The sequence below is a fragment of the Alosa alosa genome, chromosome 11 (assembly GCF_017589495.1).
Source record: "Alosa alosa isolate M-15738 ecotype Scorff River chromosome 11, AALO_Geno_1.1, whole genome shotgun sequence".
In the NCBI taxonomy this organism is placed as follows: Eukaryota; Metazoa; Chordata; class Actinopteri; order Clupeiformes; family Clupeidae; genus Alosa; species Alosa alosa.
The window spans coordinates 17,773,558-17,792,455 of record NC_063199.1 but is presented as its reverse complement, the minus strand read 5'-3'; the positions used below and the strand labels follow the sequence as shown (position 1 = coordinate 17,792,455).

Sequence of the window (18,898 nt, the reverse complement as noted above, 5' to 3'; positions counted from 1 at the left end):
ATACAAAACTGACAGGATGTTACATCACAGTTCATTGTATATCACATCAACATCCTCATCATGTAAACTGTCAAACTTGTTCAAACAGTTCAGTCAACATGATCAAAAGACGTCTCGTGAGCTTCACCAAGGCACAGCTTATTTGCATAAATAAAGTGGGTAACACTTTATTTGAAGGGATGTGCATGATTGTGATGACACCATCCTGACTACGACATGACATCTGTCATGAACATTAAGGAGTCTATGGATTTTTAATTAACCTTGTCATTAAGTGTCATTTTTATCACTTGTAATTACTTGTAAGTCTCTGATATCACAACTTGTCATTACAACATAACCAGTAAATGTTTTGTCATGCCAATTGGACACTGACCAAGACATTATAATCTGTCAATGTGTTTGCATGATAATTTGATATTATAACCATAAATATGCCATGCCAGACCGTCAAACGTATGTGTTAAGTGTCATGAGTTAACATTATGTAATAATGACATGTGTGGTGGATTAAAGTGTTAACAAAAACAGATAGCACAATACATTACACAGGTTTTTGCTTTGGTTTCATTTGTTGTTTTCGTATCTCAGGTTTATTGCCTTTTCCTTTAGAATCTGTTGATAAATCCAACTTGCAACTGTTTATCAACAACAAACAAAAACAAGACTACAAAACAAACATTTCGTCCTTCAGCATCATGGTCTGTTGTCATTTGTCATGCATTCTTCTGATGCGTTTTAGCAGCTGGTCTGTACCTACTGTATCTACATGCATGTAGTACAGAATTTGATTGTGCCCTCATAAGGCTTAACATCACATAATCCACTGATGTGCTTAACTTCTACCTTAACCATTTTGTGGTAATTATAATGTATTAGGATGCTGCCACTCCACATGTAATACTATACAATTGTTGGTCTGTAATACAACAGTATTTAGCACTGAGGTCAAAAAAAAATCTGTAAACTTCATCTACTCATGTATACAAAGACGCGTGCAATACTGAGCCACTACCTGTTTTCCTTGTGATTTCTGTTGAATACTCTGGGAAGCCCTAGCGGGTACTGTCACTCAGCTTTCCTCTTCCTGTGACTTTTCTGGCAGCACGCACGGATACACAGTCTGCATGACTTAAAGGTCAGCCAGCCAAACAGCCCTGCCACAGAGAACAGGAAGAGCACCACGTCCAGGCAGTAGTACTGGACCCAGCTGAGGTTGTGGGCCTGCACTCGCAGGTGCTTGGCTCCTTTGTTGCGCATCACAAACTCGGTCCAGAATACTGCCCGGTCCAGAGGTTTCATTGGTTGATCATGATGAAGGCGTGACAGCCTCATCATGTTCTCCTTGTACCTGCCGGGTAAATGATCTTCATCACCATCTGGGATTAAGTAACAGTAGGCTATGGGATGATGTAAGTAAGTCACAAGATTACATTTATAAAAGCAGTAAAAGGGGTAATATCCAAGGGGGTGAATACTTTTACATTACATTACATTACATTACATTACATTTGGCTGACGCATTTTTAGCCAAAGCGACTAACAACATGGTAAACAGTTTAAGTTTTAAAGCAATTCTCAACAATTTTACGACAATAACAGTAGAGTACAGTAAGAATAAGTGGCACTGTAAGTAGTGTAACATTGCTAACTATTTTTGGAACTAGTTTTCGTACTCTAGCTGTATTGAGAAATAACAGGATGAACATAAATGAATAGAGGTGAAGGCTATAAAGCTGAGCTCTCTTTGATTAAGAAGGACTTACGATGGGTCGTTTATCACAGCACGCAGGCCCTTCACCAGGTCGTCTGAGTTCATGTTGTAGAAATCTAGCATGATGGCAGCGCCTTTCTTTTCCAGGATGAAGATGTTGTCGGGTTGGTCAGCAAACAGAGGGACACCCAGAAGTGGGACCCCATGGTAGATGGCTTCATATAGTCCATTGGAACCTCCGTGGGATATGAAGGCTTTGGTTTTTGGATGTCCTTTGTAAGTGAAAAACAGAAAACGTTGGAAATAAACTACGATTAACTGCCACAATACAAGTCATTGCTTTTTGTCAAGGAACGGTAAAATAATCTGACCTAGCAAATCCTTCTGAGGGATCCAGTTGTAGATTCTAATGTTGGCAGGAAGAGTCCGAGGTCTCTCGCCACCAAACCCCCAAACCACCTAAGAGCACACAACAAGTACAGTGATTAGCAAAAAACTAGCTAACACTTCCCTTGATGTATATCTACATGAGGCTTTTTGAGGAATTGTGCTGTCTCTATTTCTACACAAATGCCTACTTTTGTACCCGCAAACTCTTGCTAATTATTTTTTTATTGATGGGACAATGTGTTTCACCTGCATGCCTCTACAGGTCTGCTCAGTTGGTGGTATTTAGTGACTCTTGGATTCAAATTCTTGTGCAAAGCAAGTGTTAGCAGTTAAGATATACAGTACTATAAGCAGGACATGCCTTCTGAGGGATCTGTCCAAGAGCCGACACAAACATGTTTCTCCTCTCCTCTGTGAGGTTCTTGAACATTGATCCAAATGTGAACACGACAATGCCATCATCACCCGAGCTCTGCACAAACTCCTCCAAGTCCTGATAAAAGACACACAAATAATATCAAGTCAAGTCAAGTCAAGTCGGCTTTATTGTCAATTTCTTTACATGCACTGGTCATACAAAGAATTGAAATTTCGTTTCTTATTCCCATGCAGACATAGACATACTTTAAATACAGACATAGACATCCTTTAGACATAGACATAGCCATAGACAATAAAAAAATAAAAATATACAGACATACCACATACAGCCATTAAAGTGCGAGACTGAAATATAGAACATTTATCAAAATATAGAAATATAGAATATATATCAAAAAATAGAGGTAGTTGTGTTGTATATTTACATAGTCCTAGTGTAACCTTCTGACAGAGTAGTAGTAGCAGCAGCATTGTGGCAGAGTGATAAATAACATTGATAACATTTACATGAAGTTTAAACTTGTGCTTGTGTGTACTGTATATTTACATTGATATGCAGTCATTTCAAGTATATCAGGCTTGATATGAAGCAGCAACACGTTAGGCTGCGCAGTCACAGTGCAGTGCACAGTGCATTTGACATTTAGCATCACTGAAAATCAAAGATTGGTCGCACTCCAAAAAAAAATTTTTTCTTGCCGATTTATTTCATTAGCAACAGGGGTAAATGAACAAACGTTTCGGCCTTATGGCCTTCGTCGGTGTCATTTAGCATCACTGTAATTTTTTTTTTTCCTTTTTCGCATGGACAATTTTCCGTCAAAGATTCCCGGGACACTGAAAGACCGGGTTACACGAAACTTGGTGGGCATGTACTGTAGCCCCACGAAAGGAGGGTAGGGCACAGTTTTCTGTGAATATCTCGAGAAGCGTAGGGTTTTGAAGGACCACCTTTTTTGTTGATCTTAAGGGGCCATGTCAACCCATTCCATAACCACTCATTTCATGTATAGCGCCACCTAGTTAAAAACAAAAAAGTAAAAATCTGTGTATCTGTGACCTAACATGGTCAAAACTGCAAGAAATTAGATGTGTAGGATCATTATGACACCCTCTGAATGCACGCCAAGTTTCGTGGAATTCCGTTCATGGGGGGCCAAACAATAAATGAATTTATGTTACTGTACACCAACTGGCCTGTAGGTGGCCGGACACGGTTTTCTGTGAATATCTCGAGAACTGTAGGGCCTAGGAGGACCACCATTTTTGTATGCTGGTCTTAAGGGGCCATGTTAACCCATCCCATTACCACTCATTTCATGTATAGCGCTACGTCATCAGAATGGTTAGCATTTGTTTGTGGATGTTTTAGCTATTAGCGGACTTTATTATGACCGCCGCGCAGCGAAGCGGTGGTCATGTAAGTTTAGTCATATATATTTTTATTTAGTCATTATATATTTATTTATTTATTTATTTTTCTCGCATGGCCAATTTTCCATCAAGGATTCCCGGGACACTGAAAGACCGGGGTACACGAAACTTGGTGGGCATGTAGCCCCACATGAATAGCATGGAACCATCGTTTTTCATTTTGATCTGTAGCCCCCCCGCTGGACTGGACCCCCCGAAAGGAGGGTAGGGCAGATACAGTTTTCTGTGAATATCTCGAGAACCGTAGGGTTTAGGAGGACCACCTTTTTTTGTATGTTGATCTTAAGGGGTCATGTCAACCCATTCCATTTAATTACCACTTATTTCATGTATAGCGCCACCTAGTTAAAAATTAAAAAGCAAAAAATTAGGTGTTGTAATCACAATATCTCTGGCTGACATGGTCAAAACTGCACGAAATTGAAATTGTAGGATCATTATGACACCCTCCGAATGCATGCCAAGTTTCGTGGACTTTCGTTCATGGGGGGCCATACAATAAATTAATTTATGTGTACATTTAGTGACCATACACCAACAGACTTTTCTGTGAATATCTTGAAAACTGTGGGGCTGACCAATTTTTTGCATATGTTTGCCTCCAGGGGTCATGTTAACCCATTCCATATGCACACATGTGCATAAACAGATATTCACACACACACATACATTTACAGTAATCATACGTATGACACATACACACACAGCAGACATATGTACGTATGCATGCACATGTACACACACAGGCACACCCACAAGCACATGCATGCACACACACACACACACAAACATAAACACGTACACACACACATGCACACAATTCAAGAATTTTTCAGAATTATGAACAGGCAAGATGGGGGTGGGGTTGTATAAAATGTATTTTACATGTGAAATCTATGAACTAATCATGTTTTGGTACTTGTTGTCTAGCAGATACCACTGAGAATTGAGTGTGCATAATGCAATTCAGTGAGACAGTTAGAATCATATATGCCTTTCACCTTTTGTTTTTAGCCAGCAGCCAGACCAGCAGATACCCTAACTTTGCTGAATTACTGAAGCTAAGCAGGCTTAGTTAGTACTTGGATAAGAAACCTCCTTGGAAGAGTAGGTTCCTGCTGGAAGCGGTGTTGGTGGCTGGCCAGTAGGTGGCACTCTTTCCTGTGTCCACCAAACAAATATCAATCCCAATGTCCTATTGCAATGACAGGGACACTGTACTGCAGGAGATGTTTTCCTTTGCATGAATGTTAAATTGAGGTCCTGACTCACCATGGTTGTTAAAGATCCCATGGCACTTATGTCCAAAGAGTAGGTGGTTCCTTGATTTGCTTTATTTATGTACACATGCATAAAGACACACACACACACAAGACACACACACACACACACACTACACATGCACACACACATACATGCACACACCGCGACCGCACACAAACACACATACACACACACACACACATGCACCCATACATACAAACACACCTACCTGTACATACACAAACACACGCACACACACACACTCACACACAAAAATATACACAAAACAACCACACACTCTGCACACACACACACACATGCACACAATTCAAGAATTTTTTTCAGAATTATGAACAGGCAAGATGGGGGTGGGGTTGTATAAAATGTATTTTACATGTGAAATCTATGAACTAATCATGTTTTGGTACTTGTTGTCTAGCAGATACCACTGAGAATTGAGTGTGCATAATGCAATTCAGTGAGACAGTTAGAATCATATATGCCTTTCACCTTTTGTTTTTAGCCAGCAGCCAGACCAGCAGATACCCTAACTTTGCTGAATTACTGAAGCTAAGCAGGCTTAGTTAGTACTTGGATAAGAAACCTCCTTGGAAGAGTAGGTTCCTGCTGGAAGCGGTGTTGGTGGCTGGCCAGTAGGTGGCACTCTTTCCTGTGTCCACCAAACAAATATCAATCCCAATGTCCTATTGCAATGACAGGGACACTGTACTGCAGGAGATGTTTTCCTTTGCATGAATGTTAAATTGAGGTCCTGACTCACCATGGTTGTTAAAGATCCCATGGCACTTATCGCAAAGAGTAGGTGGTTCCTTGATTTGCTTTATTTATGTACACATACATAAAGACACACACACACATGCGCGCACACACACACACACACACTACACATGCACACACACATACATGCACACACACGACACGCACACAAACACACATACACACACACACACACATGCACCCATACATACAAACACACCTACCTGTACATACACAAACACACGCACACACACACTCACACACAAAAAATATACACAAAAACAACCACACACTCTGCACACACTCAATTACAAAACACACAAAAAGAACAAAGTAGAAAATGAACACAATTTGACAAGCGTGACTTATTTTTCTGGAAAAAATGTGCTGGACTGGGCTGCGGTCATATTTTGTACCACTCTGCGGTACATCTAGTTTCAATATCAAATTCTGTTGTTGTTTGTTTTTGTGTTTGTACAAGAACATGGGTCGCTGTAATGTAGCCTGTAGGCCTATCAGAGATAGTACTTTATTAGATTTAATTTTCTGTTCAGTCGCAATAGTGTGTTTGGATGGATGTGGATTACCGCGACCTGAAAATGCAGTTGCATCGTTGATGAATTGGTGAATAAACTCGGGGGAGCGAACTTCTAATGTGTGAGTAAGAGGTTTCTTTTTGTGATGGAGTAGTATCAATGATAGCATTTGTTTTGCTCAAGTGGTAATGGAAACTATTAGCAGAGACTTGCGAACCTGGTGAGAACCTGTTGTGGGTACGCTAGCCTATGCTAGCCTACGTCTGACTTGTGTAGGCTACTCTGTAGTAACCTCGGTCTGTGATTGTGACAGGCATGGTTTTGTGGGTAGACGTTGTTTATGGACTGTAGGCTAGGCGTCTGAATTTTGATTTGTTTATGTAAGCTGTCATAAAATAACTGTTCACTTTAAGTAAATAACTGCACGGATTTGCCGCTTGTAGCAACCATAGATTTTAGGGTTCATGCTATGTTATGCTATGCTAGTTACAGTATCTGCTTGTTATGTTATGCTATGCTAGTACTGTATCGCAGCTTTCTTCCATGATAATACATTGCAGAACAACTGAGTATGGGTGTAAAAAATAGTATAGTCTCAGGTGATCAGTGTAGTCCCAGCTTTGATGTGTTATTAAACCCATCGACAATACTACGGCAAATTTAAAAATACATTAAGCTAATCCTAATAATTATTTTAGCCACAAGCACTTTGTGATGGAGCATACAGTGTGTAAAATTACATTTGGGGCTTTCTGCTATATGAGAGCTATCACTCTACTATTATTTCCAGTCATTATGATGGAAAATAATGTTCAGATATGCGACAAATTATTATAATGGCAATGTATAACAACCCTCATAGTAATGGGTATATTTAAAATTTTTCAAATGTATTTATTTGTTGCTTTTATTTTTCTTTCCAACTTGCTGAGGCACCCCCTCGCGGCCCCCACTTTGAAAACCACTGCCCTAGCCTACTCCCTCCGCACAACCTATCAAGAGTAGCTGGTTAACTGCTGTTTATTGGGCTCCAGTGTTTCGGCTCGGATGTCCCTCAGCAACCGCATTGCGACCTCCAACACGTCTCGCTCTAATGACAGCATTTGGCATGTCGGATTGGACGTGATACATCTGTTATTTTGGATTAGATGTCCCAGGTTCATTTCCTGGCAGCAGACACTCTCCATGTCAGTGGACATAGGGACACAAATAGGGTTGCCACCTGTGTCTGACAAAAATCCTGGACATTTTGACCATCCAATCAACCTTTTTGTTTGTAAGCAATGGTGCCTTTCGCACATCTAACCCAAGATAAAAACCGTCATTCTAAGTGACAATTGTATAGCTAAAATTAGTAAGAATGTCAATTTCTAGTTAGACATCTGTTTTATTTGACTGCTTCATTTCCACTTTAAACTGTATAAAATAGGCCAGGGCCCAGTTCCCCGAAAGCATCTTAAGCCTAAGAGCGTCGTAAAGTCCCTCTTACGAACGTCTTAAGATTTGCCGACTGTTTCCCAAAACCATCGTAGCTTAAGAGCGTCGAGAAAACACTCGTAGATCTACGAGTGCTCCAGAGTTCTCGTTACCTTCTAAGAGCGTCTTAACAGTACTTCTCACTGAGGTCACCAACAGGACATACAGAGGAATTACAACTTAGAATACATAATCCAATTTACATTCCCATTCTTTATTGTGTTTACCTGTGATGAATTAGATTTTAGCGTGCAAAATAGCATAGCCTACATTTAATGGTCATCATAATGTGATGAAAAGCAGACAAAAATGCAATCAAGTTATGAAACGAGACACTGCCAGACTAGTTTGCCATTATCTTTGCTAAGTGAGGGCTATATTTTATTAGGCCTATAAGGGTACAAGCAGAGAAAGGAACGTGGTTTAGTCTGTAGGCCTACTGCATCAAAATCTAAGCCTACACATTTCCTCACTTTCTTACTCGACTTCTTTCTTATCTTGAAACGTGTTCTTAAGTGACACAGCGAAAAAGTATTGCATGGTGCAACAATCTAATCTTAAATAATTACAATTGTGTATGTTATATGTTGTGTCTGTGTATGGTATATAACCTATTTGGGATGCTTACATGCAGATGTCAAAGTGTTTCTATTTTCGTATTGATGTGAATTAATGTGTAGATCCGAAGCTTAAACGGTAGGCCTATACTGTAGCTGTGACGTGCAGTCACCTGACATCACCATCAAATCAGAGGATATTTCAGAACTATTAACGTGGACAGCTCCCCTTAAGAGCATCTTAAGAGCAGTACATGCGCGTTCATGCTACGAGCATGTTCGGGAAACAGTCGGAAAAAACAAACGAACGATTGTAAGATGAATTGTAGAAAACCCTCTTAAGAGCGTGTCTCCGTCGTTATCGGGAAACTGGGCCCAGTACTGATGGACTTAAAGGAGAATTCCAGCGATTTTTCACATAGATCTTTGTTTGACGAGGTCACAGAGTACGGTCGATACGAAATAAAACTAAAATAATCAATGTTACCTAGCTCAAATTGCTACAACCAACAGCTAGACCAGCCAGGCAACTACAGTGCTACACTCTGGGGGCATATTTATCATCATGCCTTCGGACATCAGGTTTTCTTTTCCATATTAGAGAGGTCATCTGCTGGAAACATTAGACCTAGTTTTTGGTCAAAGTTTTCTCCATGGATTCCTGGTCAGAACCCCTATTGGAACAGATTAAAACTTGGGGCATGTTGAATTTTTTCAAAAATCCAATATGGCCGCCAGTGATTCCCAAAAAATGGCACATTTTTACACACTTTTTCCTATGCTATGGGGACATTTCCAGTAAAAACAGTGTCATTTTAGCAAAAAACTGTCCTTTTCTATGAAATACATATTTACAGAGGTTAACTGATGATTTTAAAACCCTAAGTATTTTAAATCATTAAAAAAATCATAATTTTGTCAGATATTTGTCAAATATCAGAAATAATCAAATTTCCTTCAAACATAAGCCTCTTACAGGTTAAATACAGTTCAAATAAATTGGGTACCTTAACTTAAACAGATTAAAACATGGCATTTAGACATTTTCCCAAAAACTCAATGTAAATTCAATAATAACCCCAAAATGGTGAATTTTTGGGTCTACACTTTTGGCTAAGCTAGAGGGGGTTTTCTCTATTAAAAACATTTTGACAAATAAACAAGATAGTTCCATAAAGGTGATGGAATTACAAAAAATACTATTTTATCACTCGGCTATATATATTGTTACTATTACTATATTAATGATAGTAATACTTAGAGCTGCTGAGAGAAAATTATGTAAATCCAGAGATGGAGATGGTCTTAGTAACTACCAGTCTTTGCATCTCTTATCATCTTTTTCATTCACTGTTACACTTGCAAAAAAGACATTCTATCAGAGCAAGATTGAGATCGCAACTGACAGTAGAAAACTTTTTCAACTTTCAAGTCTCTTCTCAATTCTCCACCACTGCCATACTGTACTTCACTGTCAGCAGATGACTTAGCAACATTTTCACTGAAAGTTGCTTCACCCTCCTGTTGTGTTTGTTTTATGTTTACTAGTTTTGTGTTCCCGGTCAAAAATGACAGCTGCATTATAACTTGTTATAAATACACAGTAACACACATATTATCATCTAATGTTGTGATAGACCTTTGTATCAACTTGTGTTCTATTGGATATAACCAATTTTAAACTTCCATTTGGTATTTATGGCCTGCAGGCCTCACTGACCTGAGCTCATGCAAGTCAGAAAGGGGAGGATTCCATTGGGGAAAGGTTCCAATGGGGGCTGGCATAGAAGCAAAGAGGGTGAGTGAGGGTGTGTTTGTGTGTGTGTGTTTTAATGTACAGAAGTGCATAGTCCATCTGATCAATAAGTATGTGCCTGGACTCAATTTTATACACTGACCATTTTTTCATCCATTAATTTCGAATGGCCAGTCATTTTTGACCGAAAATACACATAAGTGTTCTATAAAACAGTTAAAAAAGTTAAAAAAACACTGAAATTGTTATACAAATTATCAAAATTTGTTTTGTGTGTTCAGATGTCCTGTGTTAACAAAGCCAAGAAGCCTCATGGTAGTGAGAATAAGTTAACAATATTTTTTAGAGAGAAGAATTGTCAATCGGTCATATTTGACTGCAAACACAACAGGATAAGTGCTCAGTTTGATGAGCCCATTAGGAGAGCTTTGCCTGTGAATTGTTGGACTCTTTCTCTCCTCTTGAAGAGGTTTCTCTACTGCTTCAGCAAAGTAATCCAACAACATGCCCTTTGGATCCTGTCCCGTCTATTCTTCTGCAGTCTATCACACCTGCTGTTCTGCCAGCAGTCATGCATGTGTTTAATACTACTACACTCAGTTCTGGAATAGTTCCTTCTTCTTTTAAACAGGCAAGGGTTATGTCTTTGCTAAAAAAAAGTACACTTCATACAATTAATGAAGAACTAGACCTGTCTCCTTTCTTCCTTTCTTGTTGGCTTTGGAGGAAGTGATCTTTAAGCAAGTCTATCTTTCTTGTGTCAGAACAAACTGCTAGACCAAATATGCAGTCTGGTTTCAAGAGTGGTCATTCTACTGAAATTGCTCTGTCTGTGACTAAAGCATTGAGAGTAGCTAATGTAACCTATTTACATTTACTGTTACTGTTTAACCTGCGTGGTTCAGCCCTGCACACGCCCGGACTCAAACCTGTAAACAGCAGCACCTCAAATCAGGAGTCTGCTCAGTCATAATTCTACTAGACTTACCTGCAGCCTTTGATACTGTAAACCATGACATTCTCCTTTCTACACTGTCTAAACAGGGAATTTCTGGGAAAGATCTTGGTCTTTAAGATCTTAAAGGGCGTTCTTTCAGTGTGTCTTGTATCAAAGTATCATGACCTCACCACAGGTGTTGCCATTAGGATCAGTATTAGGGTACTATTTACACCACTTCCTTGGGTGAGACCATTCACTCCCATGGATTTGACTCACTGCTATGCGGACGGCTTTACCTGTCTTTACCACCTGAGGACTGTTTCCCATCAGATTTCTGCATGCCTGATATTTCAGTCTGGATGACAGACCGACACCTTCAACTTCATCTCTCAAAAACTGAGCTTTTGGAGTTTCCAGCTAAAACAGCTATTCCCCAACAGATTAACATCCAGCTTGACTCCTCTTCACTGACCCAAACTAGACTGGCACGTAACTTTGGCGTCATAATTGATGACCGACTTAATTTCTTTGAGCATGTAGCCTGAATTGCAAAATCGTGTTGGATTGTCCTTTACAACATTAGGAAGATCAGACCTTATCTGATACAAGATTCCACACAACTTCTTGTGCAGGCCATGGTTATATCCAAACTGGACTATTGTATTTCACTGTTAGCTGGCCTGGCTGATTGTGTAGTAAGATCGTTGCAAATGATTCAGAATGCTGCAGCATGCCGGGTCTTCAATCAGCCAAAGAGGACACATGTAACTCCTCTCCTACTCTACCTTGACTCCTTATAATAGACCTTGGCCTATAGGACACTTACTGGATCTGCTTACAGCTATCTCAATTCTATGATCCAGCTGTACATCCCCAGCCACTCACTGGGGTCATCTGATGAGCATCTGTTGTGTTGACCAGCCATAAACGCTAGATCAAATTCAAGACTCTTTTCCTCAGTGGTAACTCGTTGGTGGAATGAGTAGCCCAGTGCTCTCCTTCCTGTGATAGTTTAGGATATTATTAAATTTATTTATTTTTGGGGGCTTTTTTATGCCTTTAATGCGACAGGATAGTGGAGAGTGACAGGAAGTGAGTGGGAGAGAGAGTCGGGGTGGGATCCGGAAAGGACCACGGGCAGGAATCGAACCCGGGTCGCCGGCGTACAGTGCAGGAGCCCCAGCCGTGGCCATATTATTGAATTTATATTGAGTTTTAGGGAGAATGTCAAAATGCCATATGTTTTAATCTGTTTAGTAAGTTAAGGTACCCAATTTATTTGAACTGTATTTAACCTGTAAGAGGTTTAAGCGAAGCTAGCGAAGCGGTCATATAGGGATTGTCAAAGTTTTTTTTTTTTTTTTTCCCCGTCATCTACTTCCTGAATTTTTGGTCAATGATACCCGGGACACCGAACCACCGGGGCACATGAAATTTGGTGGGTATGTAGCCCCACTAGACTTTTGGGAAAAATTTTGTTTGGTCCCCGGGGCCACTCCCCACCAGCTGGGCCCCGAAACCAAAAAAAATGCAGTTTTTCCTAAATAACTACCTGAACCGTGCACCGAGGATGAAGACATTTTTATGGTATGTTGGTCTCAAGGGCCTACATCAACCTATCACTCATTTGTGATTTGCACCCCCCCGGTAAAAAATGAAAATGCAATATCATTCTGCTTTAATCGCCCCTCTCTTCAGTTAAGATGTTCAGAACTGCACCAAATTTTATGTGTATGATTAACCTGACATTTTCTGGGGGTATGCCAAGTTTCGTAGAATTTCATCCATGGGGGGGAGGGGGTCTAAAAAATTTAGTAACTGTACATTTAGTAACTGTACACTCATTGGCCTGTAGATGATGGTGCTCACATATACACACGCACACACACACACACAGGTATGCACATACCATCAGTATCGGCAATTACAACGGCCGATACATAATTACAAATTCAGTAGGATTAAAGAAAAAACAAATATTCATCAAAATAATTTGGCTGCATTTCCAGTATTGGCGTCACGTAGTCGTTTGTCCACCAGATGGCGCATCGTTGCAGTGAGACGTAATTTTGTTGGAAGTTAATCTAAAGTGGGTTGGAAAGACACTACGCTTCCTACAAGGACAAGACTGTAGTGTACCGCAGAGAACGTCTAATAAAGGTAGGATGATTTCTGCATGACATGTAATTCCCATTTCTTCTTGAAGCCGAAATAAATCTGCTAATGTTTATCAGACATGCTTGGTTTTTACTGCAGGTAGGCTACGTTAATCTTAAATTATATCAATAGCCTAGAGTAGGTAAAATAATGTTACCGTTAGCATTGGTTGAGTGATAGAGGCCAATTTGATTATTGATGTATTTGTAGAAAACCATAAATGCGGTTATAGGCTACCAAGAAAATTGATAACAGCACTAATTGCATCTTTTGACTGTCATCTCATTTGCTTAGGCCTATAACCATAACCTAGGCTACTAACAGGAGCTAAGTGAGTTAGCCACAACACGTTCGCTACCTGATGGTTTTCTAATGGAAAATATAGGCTACCTGAAAGATAACCTGATGATCCTAAACACCGGGCTGGGACATTTAGCTCAAAGTCTCAAAAAGCATCTGAGTCAACGTTCATTCCCAAACACCCATATAGGCTATTTTCGAAGGTGATTCAAGTAAGGAAGAGCATGGCTCAAAGTAAAGTAACTAGGACTGAAACTACATAAATTCGTCAAAGTGAATAATTTGTGTCAACTCGCCACAATGTAGATTTATTAACGCACCCGTGATCTACATCTCCATTTAAACCAAATGTTTTAGAGCGCACGTTGAGAGATGTATCGAGGGCAGGGCTGTACCTACACATTTTTGTTGCATGTGCTACAAAAATCATTCTTTGCGATGGATGATTTCAACGTTACACCGGTCCAATACAGTTTTGCCTATGGCTATACCGTGAGACTGAGACGTTTTTTGTTTGTTCGAAGTGCGTGTTTAGGGTGTGAGTGGGGAGTCGATGTGCTTTGATTCCAGCTTGGTAGTAGAAGTCTATGTGATTAAAAAACACGTGTGTGTGAAGTATCCAAACAATGATAACGCTTTCATTATGGCTGCTTTAGCCATAGACCTTGAGCTACTGTACAGTGGGTTGGGTTCCATTTAGTAAGTGTCGCTTTCCGTGATTCACACAGCTGCGCTAGTGCGTGGATATCTCAATTGCAAAATTAAACAATATTTCTATCAGGCGCCTACAATGGACTAGGCTGGGTGAACTCAGCCTGATCTGCCGGCGATTCCTTTTCGATTTCTTAAAAGATTGAGCTTGGTCTGGCGAAAGCCAGACTAACCATGGACCTCATAGTTGCAAAATGCAAGGGAACATGAATCAGCATATTATTTGCACAAACAATAACGGACAGTAGCTCTTCAACTTGGCCCGTTAAAATGTGTAGCAGTCTAGCAACGCATTTCAGGAAGGCCCTTTTGGACATGTCAGTTTTTTGCACCACTGGGTAAAACGGCATTTTGTTTTAGACTACTGGTATTTAATTTGTGCATTGACAATAAAGCTGAATATCATATGAACTAGATGACTAAACTTATGCATATGTAGAAGAAGAAACATTCACAAAAATCCATGACATGACCTCTCTTCTTGATAGCTGTTGAAAACGGCATGGAACTGACAGGGATTGTTTTGTAAAATAATAAATAAATAAATACATTATGCTGCTACCTTCTGCTTTTCCCAAATACAATGTAGCCTACAGGTGTACCTTTCATCAGTCCAGTTGCAATGGATTGACTGTGATGAACTGCCCTACTTGTGATTGTTAAGATATTTTAAAGGTTTTATAACAATGCTACAAATTTTTTGGCAAGTGCTACAAATCTATTCACCTTTGCAGCCTAGGCTACTTTTGTGTAGCGCCCGCAAACACACATTCAAACAAGCATACACAAAAGTTTCAAGAGTGGGGGATGGAGTAGAAGATGGAGACAAATTCATTTATATGATTTATTTTCGCGGAATGGATGTACAAGACTGAGCGGCGGTCATATTTTGTACCGCTATGCGGTACATCTAGTAATTTTTTAATGATTTAAAATTGTTAGAAAAATACTTAGGTTTTTAAAATCATCATTTAACCTCAGTAAATATGTATTTGATAGAAAAGAACAGTTTTTTTTTTGCTAAAATGACACTGTTTTTACTGGAAATGTCCCCATAGCATAGGAAAAAGTGTGTAAAAATGTGGCATTTTGGAATACGGTGGCCATATTGGATTTTTGGACAAAATTCAACATGCCCCAAGTTTTAATCTGTTCCAATAGGGGTTCTGACCAGGAATCCAAGGAGAAAACTTTGACCAAAAACTAGGCCTAATGTTTCCAGCAGATGACCTGTGTATATCTGTTGACTTACAAGAGGAAGTGGTTTAGCAGGTTTGCAGTGATGACCTCCAATAAAGATGAAGTTTGGAGGGAAGGGTCTTGGGTACTCCCAGACCCAGTGGGAGCGGATGAACCACAGGTCAGCTTTACCCACCATCTCACACACGCTTGTTGGTTTCCCTATATGACAATGAGGAGAGGCAAAGCAGAAAAGCTCTTTAGTTGTTGTTTTTTGTTACATTTTCTATATCAGCTTATACAGTACTCCACAGGATTTCTAACAGGCCCTGAGCCACAAATGACTGAACCTATGGAAGGACCAGAGTAGTGTCTGCACTTCCGCGGTGTCCACGGGTCGCGACGCAAGAGTGCGGCACGGGACACGTTTTGAAAGCTCTATGCAGGAGTGGGCGGGATAAGAGAGGTGCGTTTGTGGGTGCGGGAGAAACCGATGATTCACTGCACTCCCGCAAATTAAATATATGCGTAAAATAACATATAGAAATTAGTAGTGTATAGGATTATAGTTGAGCTAGATATTGTGTTAGGCAGCATTAAAAAGTGGGTTTAAGCAGCCTAAATGATGGATAGGCCTACTGTCGTTTAGGCCTACGTGGGTTCAATTCTTTCCTGCTGCTGCGTTGTTGAAACTGGAAATCGAAAGCATGACAGAGGAAGAGGACACCACTAGATTACTTCAGATGTTAGTGTCTTTCTAAAGAACGAATGCCAGCTAGCATAGCTTTGTTACAGTAGCCTACATTCAGAATCATGAAACTTAAAATCAGTTTTGGTAGTTTTTTTCAGTTGTGTGTGTCAAGTGCTCCTTTTGTGAAACAGAAGGCAAAACTAAATATCGCTCCTGCATATCCTGCGGGCTTTTGCGGGCGGGAGCGGGACCTAATGTTACAAATGCGGGCGGGAGCAGGACTAAAAATTACACATTATTGCGGGAGTGGGATAGAATGTTGCCTGCGCGGGACTTAAAAAATCTGTCCCGTGCAGACCTCTAGACCAGAGCACACAAATAGATTTTTGAGACTTAAATAGGTGTAAACATTTCGCTGCACAGTGTCTTCCTCAGTCAAAAAGTGTCTTTGGCCCAGTGGCCCACTGAAAGAGTGTAGGTTATGAATATGACCTCAGTTAGATTAGAGTTTATATTCATTATCTTGTGTTTTCCACAAGAACTGAGTAGCATAAATGAACACTTAGATGAAGTGTATTGAGACTCCAGACATGGCCCTTAAGTGGATGCACTTTTTCAATCCTCCATTCAGTCCATCATAAATGCAATTATACTCTAGCATTCTGTGTTGTCTTCAGATTTATGTAATCTGATCAGTCATTTTTCTATTTTGATTTAATATGAGAATTGTGTGAGTTTGTGAGAATAGTTAATTTATAGGTTAATTGGGATTTTATAAAGACAAGTTGTAATAAAAGCTGACCATCCATGCATGAAGACATGTATTATGACATCAATCAAATATGAATTATCATTGCTTAGTCGATAACCTGCCAGGCCGGTTATAATCTAAAACCATTAAGGCAGAAAAAAATACATATATTAAATTCTAAAAAATAAAAAAAGATAAATTAAATGCATATTAATCTTATTCCCTGATAACTTAAATTGTTGATCCCATACCTTTGATCTCACTGTAGACACTGCTTAGGTACTTTGATGTATGAAGAAGAAACATGGCAGAATGCATAAAGTAGCTCCCGAAATTAACCAGCCTCTCCCTGAAATTCATCTGGTCTGTGGCCAAGATTGGGGTGCAGGGTACAAAAGATGGCAGGGTGGGCATCTGCCCACACATTCTCTCATAGATGAAGCCGAACGTAATTCTCATTGTTATTATGAACGGCACGTCCAGTGCGTCGGCCATGAGGTCCCCACAGGGGGTGAAGGGGTCAGTTAGGATCACCTCGTACCTGGACCGTCTCAGGTCCTCCACGAGAGTCTTGTTTCCTACCAGGGCTTTGCAGATAACGGAGATATACGAATTGAAGGACGCCATCAAGTCCGACGTCTTGGAAAGCACCTGCCAGCCTGTCCCATTCATCTGGTATTTCCAGAGGTCCACAAAGTCGTCCCAGAGCGCGGTCATGTTTTCCTTCTGCAGGGGGACATTGAAAAGGTGAAAGCGGAAGCGCTCCTGGCGTGTGAGATTCACTGTCGGGGAGGCGGTGTTAACCAAAACGGTCACACTGTGGTTGCGCTCCACGAGCTCCTCCACGATGACCCGCATGTTCTGCCAGTGGCTGTACTCTCCTGGGTTGACCAGCACCTGACCACTGTGTATGCAGTGAAGACCACAGACCAGAAGAGCCAGTAGCAGCAGACTTGGATTGACAGAAGCCATCTCTGGCCAAAAAGTCTGCAAAATTCATATTCTTTATTATATAATAATAACATTGTGTTAATACAGTAGCATTGAAGAAAATATGTTAAACATGTTTTGTATGTGACCTACCTGGCATATTGAAGGACATTATGTCATTTAGTATAAAAAGTGTATACAAGCTTTTTAAAACATTTTAAACATGTGAGTATTGTACATGACACAAGTACAAGTGAGATTCCTTTAATGTTTTTACAGACCTTTTCTGAATAGGTGCAATGGTGAATGTCTCCAGACCGGTCAGCCGCACAGAGTAACAACATGGATTTGTGTGACACAGCACTCTCTCTCTCTCTCTCTCTCTCTCTCTCTCTCTATTTCTGCAGTGTATTGCACAAACATTACTGGGCCAAAGGTTGTGGTTCTGAGCTGAGTAAATCTTGTAGGCTTGGCACTTGAGTGGTTATGATTAACTCAGTTACTACAGAGTTTTGAACTGCATGTGTGTTATTACCTCATCTGACTTAAATGTTTTAGATCACCCACAAATTCTCTGTCATGCCAAAGCTTTTTTTTAATCAATGTCTTTTTCTTCAGAGTGCACGTAAATGTAAAGTGGGCATTTAGATATACTGTACTTTCCATCTTTGATTCAAAGATGTGAACAGACACATCAGCTGTCTTCTTACCTGGTCTGCATTATCCTGCCACATTTTGGTGTCAGTGTTCACATCTCACATCTTTTCATTGATGTCCCAGGGGCTGGGCATTTGAGGATGGGGGTGAGGGGGGGACTTTCTACTTCCTATTCCCCAGTGACCCATGTCTTTGTCTGCCAATCCCTCTCTCCCTCCCTCTCTCGCTCTTCATAGTGGTCACACTGCTAAATTGGTTGACATCAGACGTTTTCGCCCTGGATGGAAATATCACACCC

At 40.3% G+C, this 18,898-nt stretch overlaps 1 protein-coding gene across 2 annotated transcripts; it reads right to left on the bottom strand.

Annotated features, from left to right (window-relative positions):
* Positions 1-245: 245 nt before the first annotated feature.
* On the bottom strand, positions 246-18,400 carry LOC125303311 (UDP-glucuronosyltransferase 2C1-like). Of its 2 annotated transcripts, XM_048256987.1 has the most exons (7): positions 18,225-18,400; positions 17,265-18,000; positions 15,645-15,793; positions 2,466-2,597; positions 2,086-2,173; positions 1,767-1,986; positions 246-1,351 (listed from the first exon to the last, which is right to left on the bottom strand). In XM_048256987.1, exons 1-7 carry the CDS (start codon positions 18,285-18,287, stop codon positions 1,069-1,071), a joined length of 1,671 nt encoding a protein of 556 aa, XP_048112944.1. In that variant the 5' UTR covers positions 18,288-18,400; the 3' UTR covers positions 246-1,068. The 2 variants fall into 2 exon arrangements, with proteins under 2 accessions (XP_048112944.1, XP_048112945.1); XM_048256988.1 differs by lacking the exon at positions 2,466-2,597.
* Between the last annotated feature and the right edge of the window lie 498 nt (positions 18,401-18,898).

Coding starts and splice junctions, on each gene's coding strand:
- LOC125303311 (XM_048256987.1), bottom strand. CDS start 18,287: ATGTTGTTACTCTGTGCGGCTGACCGGTCTGGAGACATTCACCATTGC. Junction 2,598..15,644: donor CTGCTAAACCACTTCCTCTT/GTAAGTCAACAG, acceptor GTCTTTTATCAG/GACTTGGAGGAGTTTGTGCA. Junction 1,352..1,766: donor GCTGTGATAAACGACCCATC/GTAAGTCCTTCT, acceptor TTTACCCGGCAG/GTACAAGGAGAACATGATGA.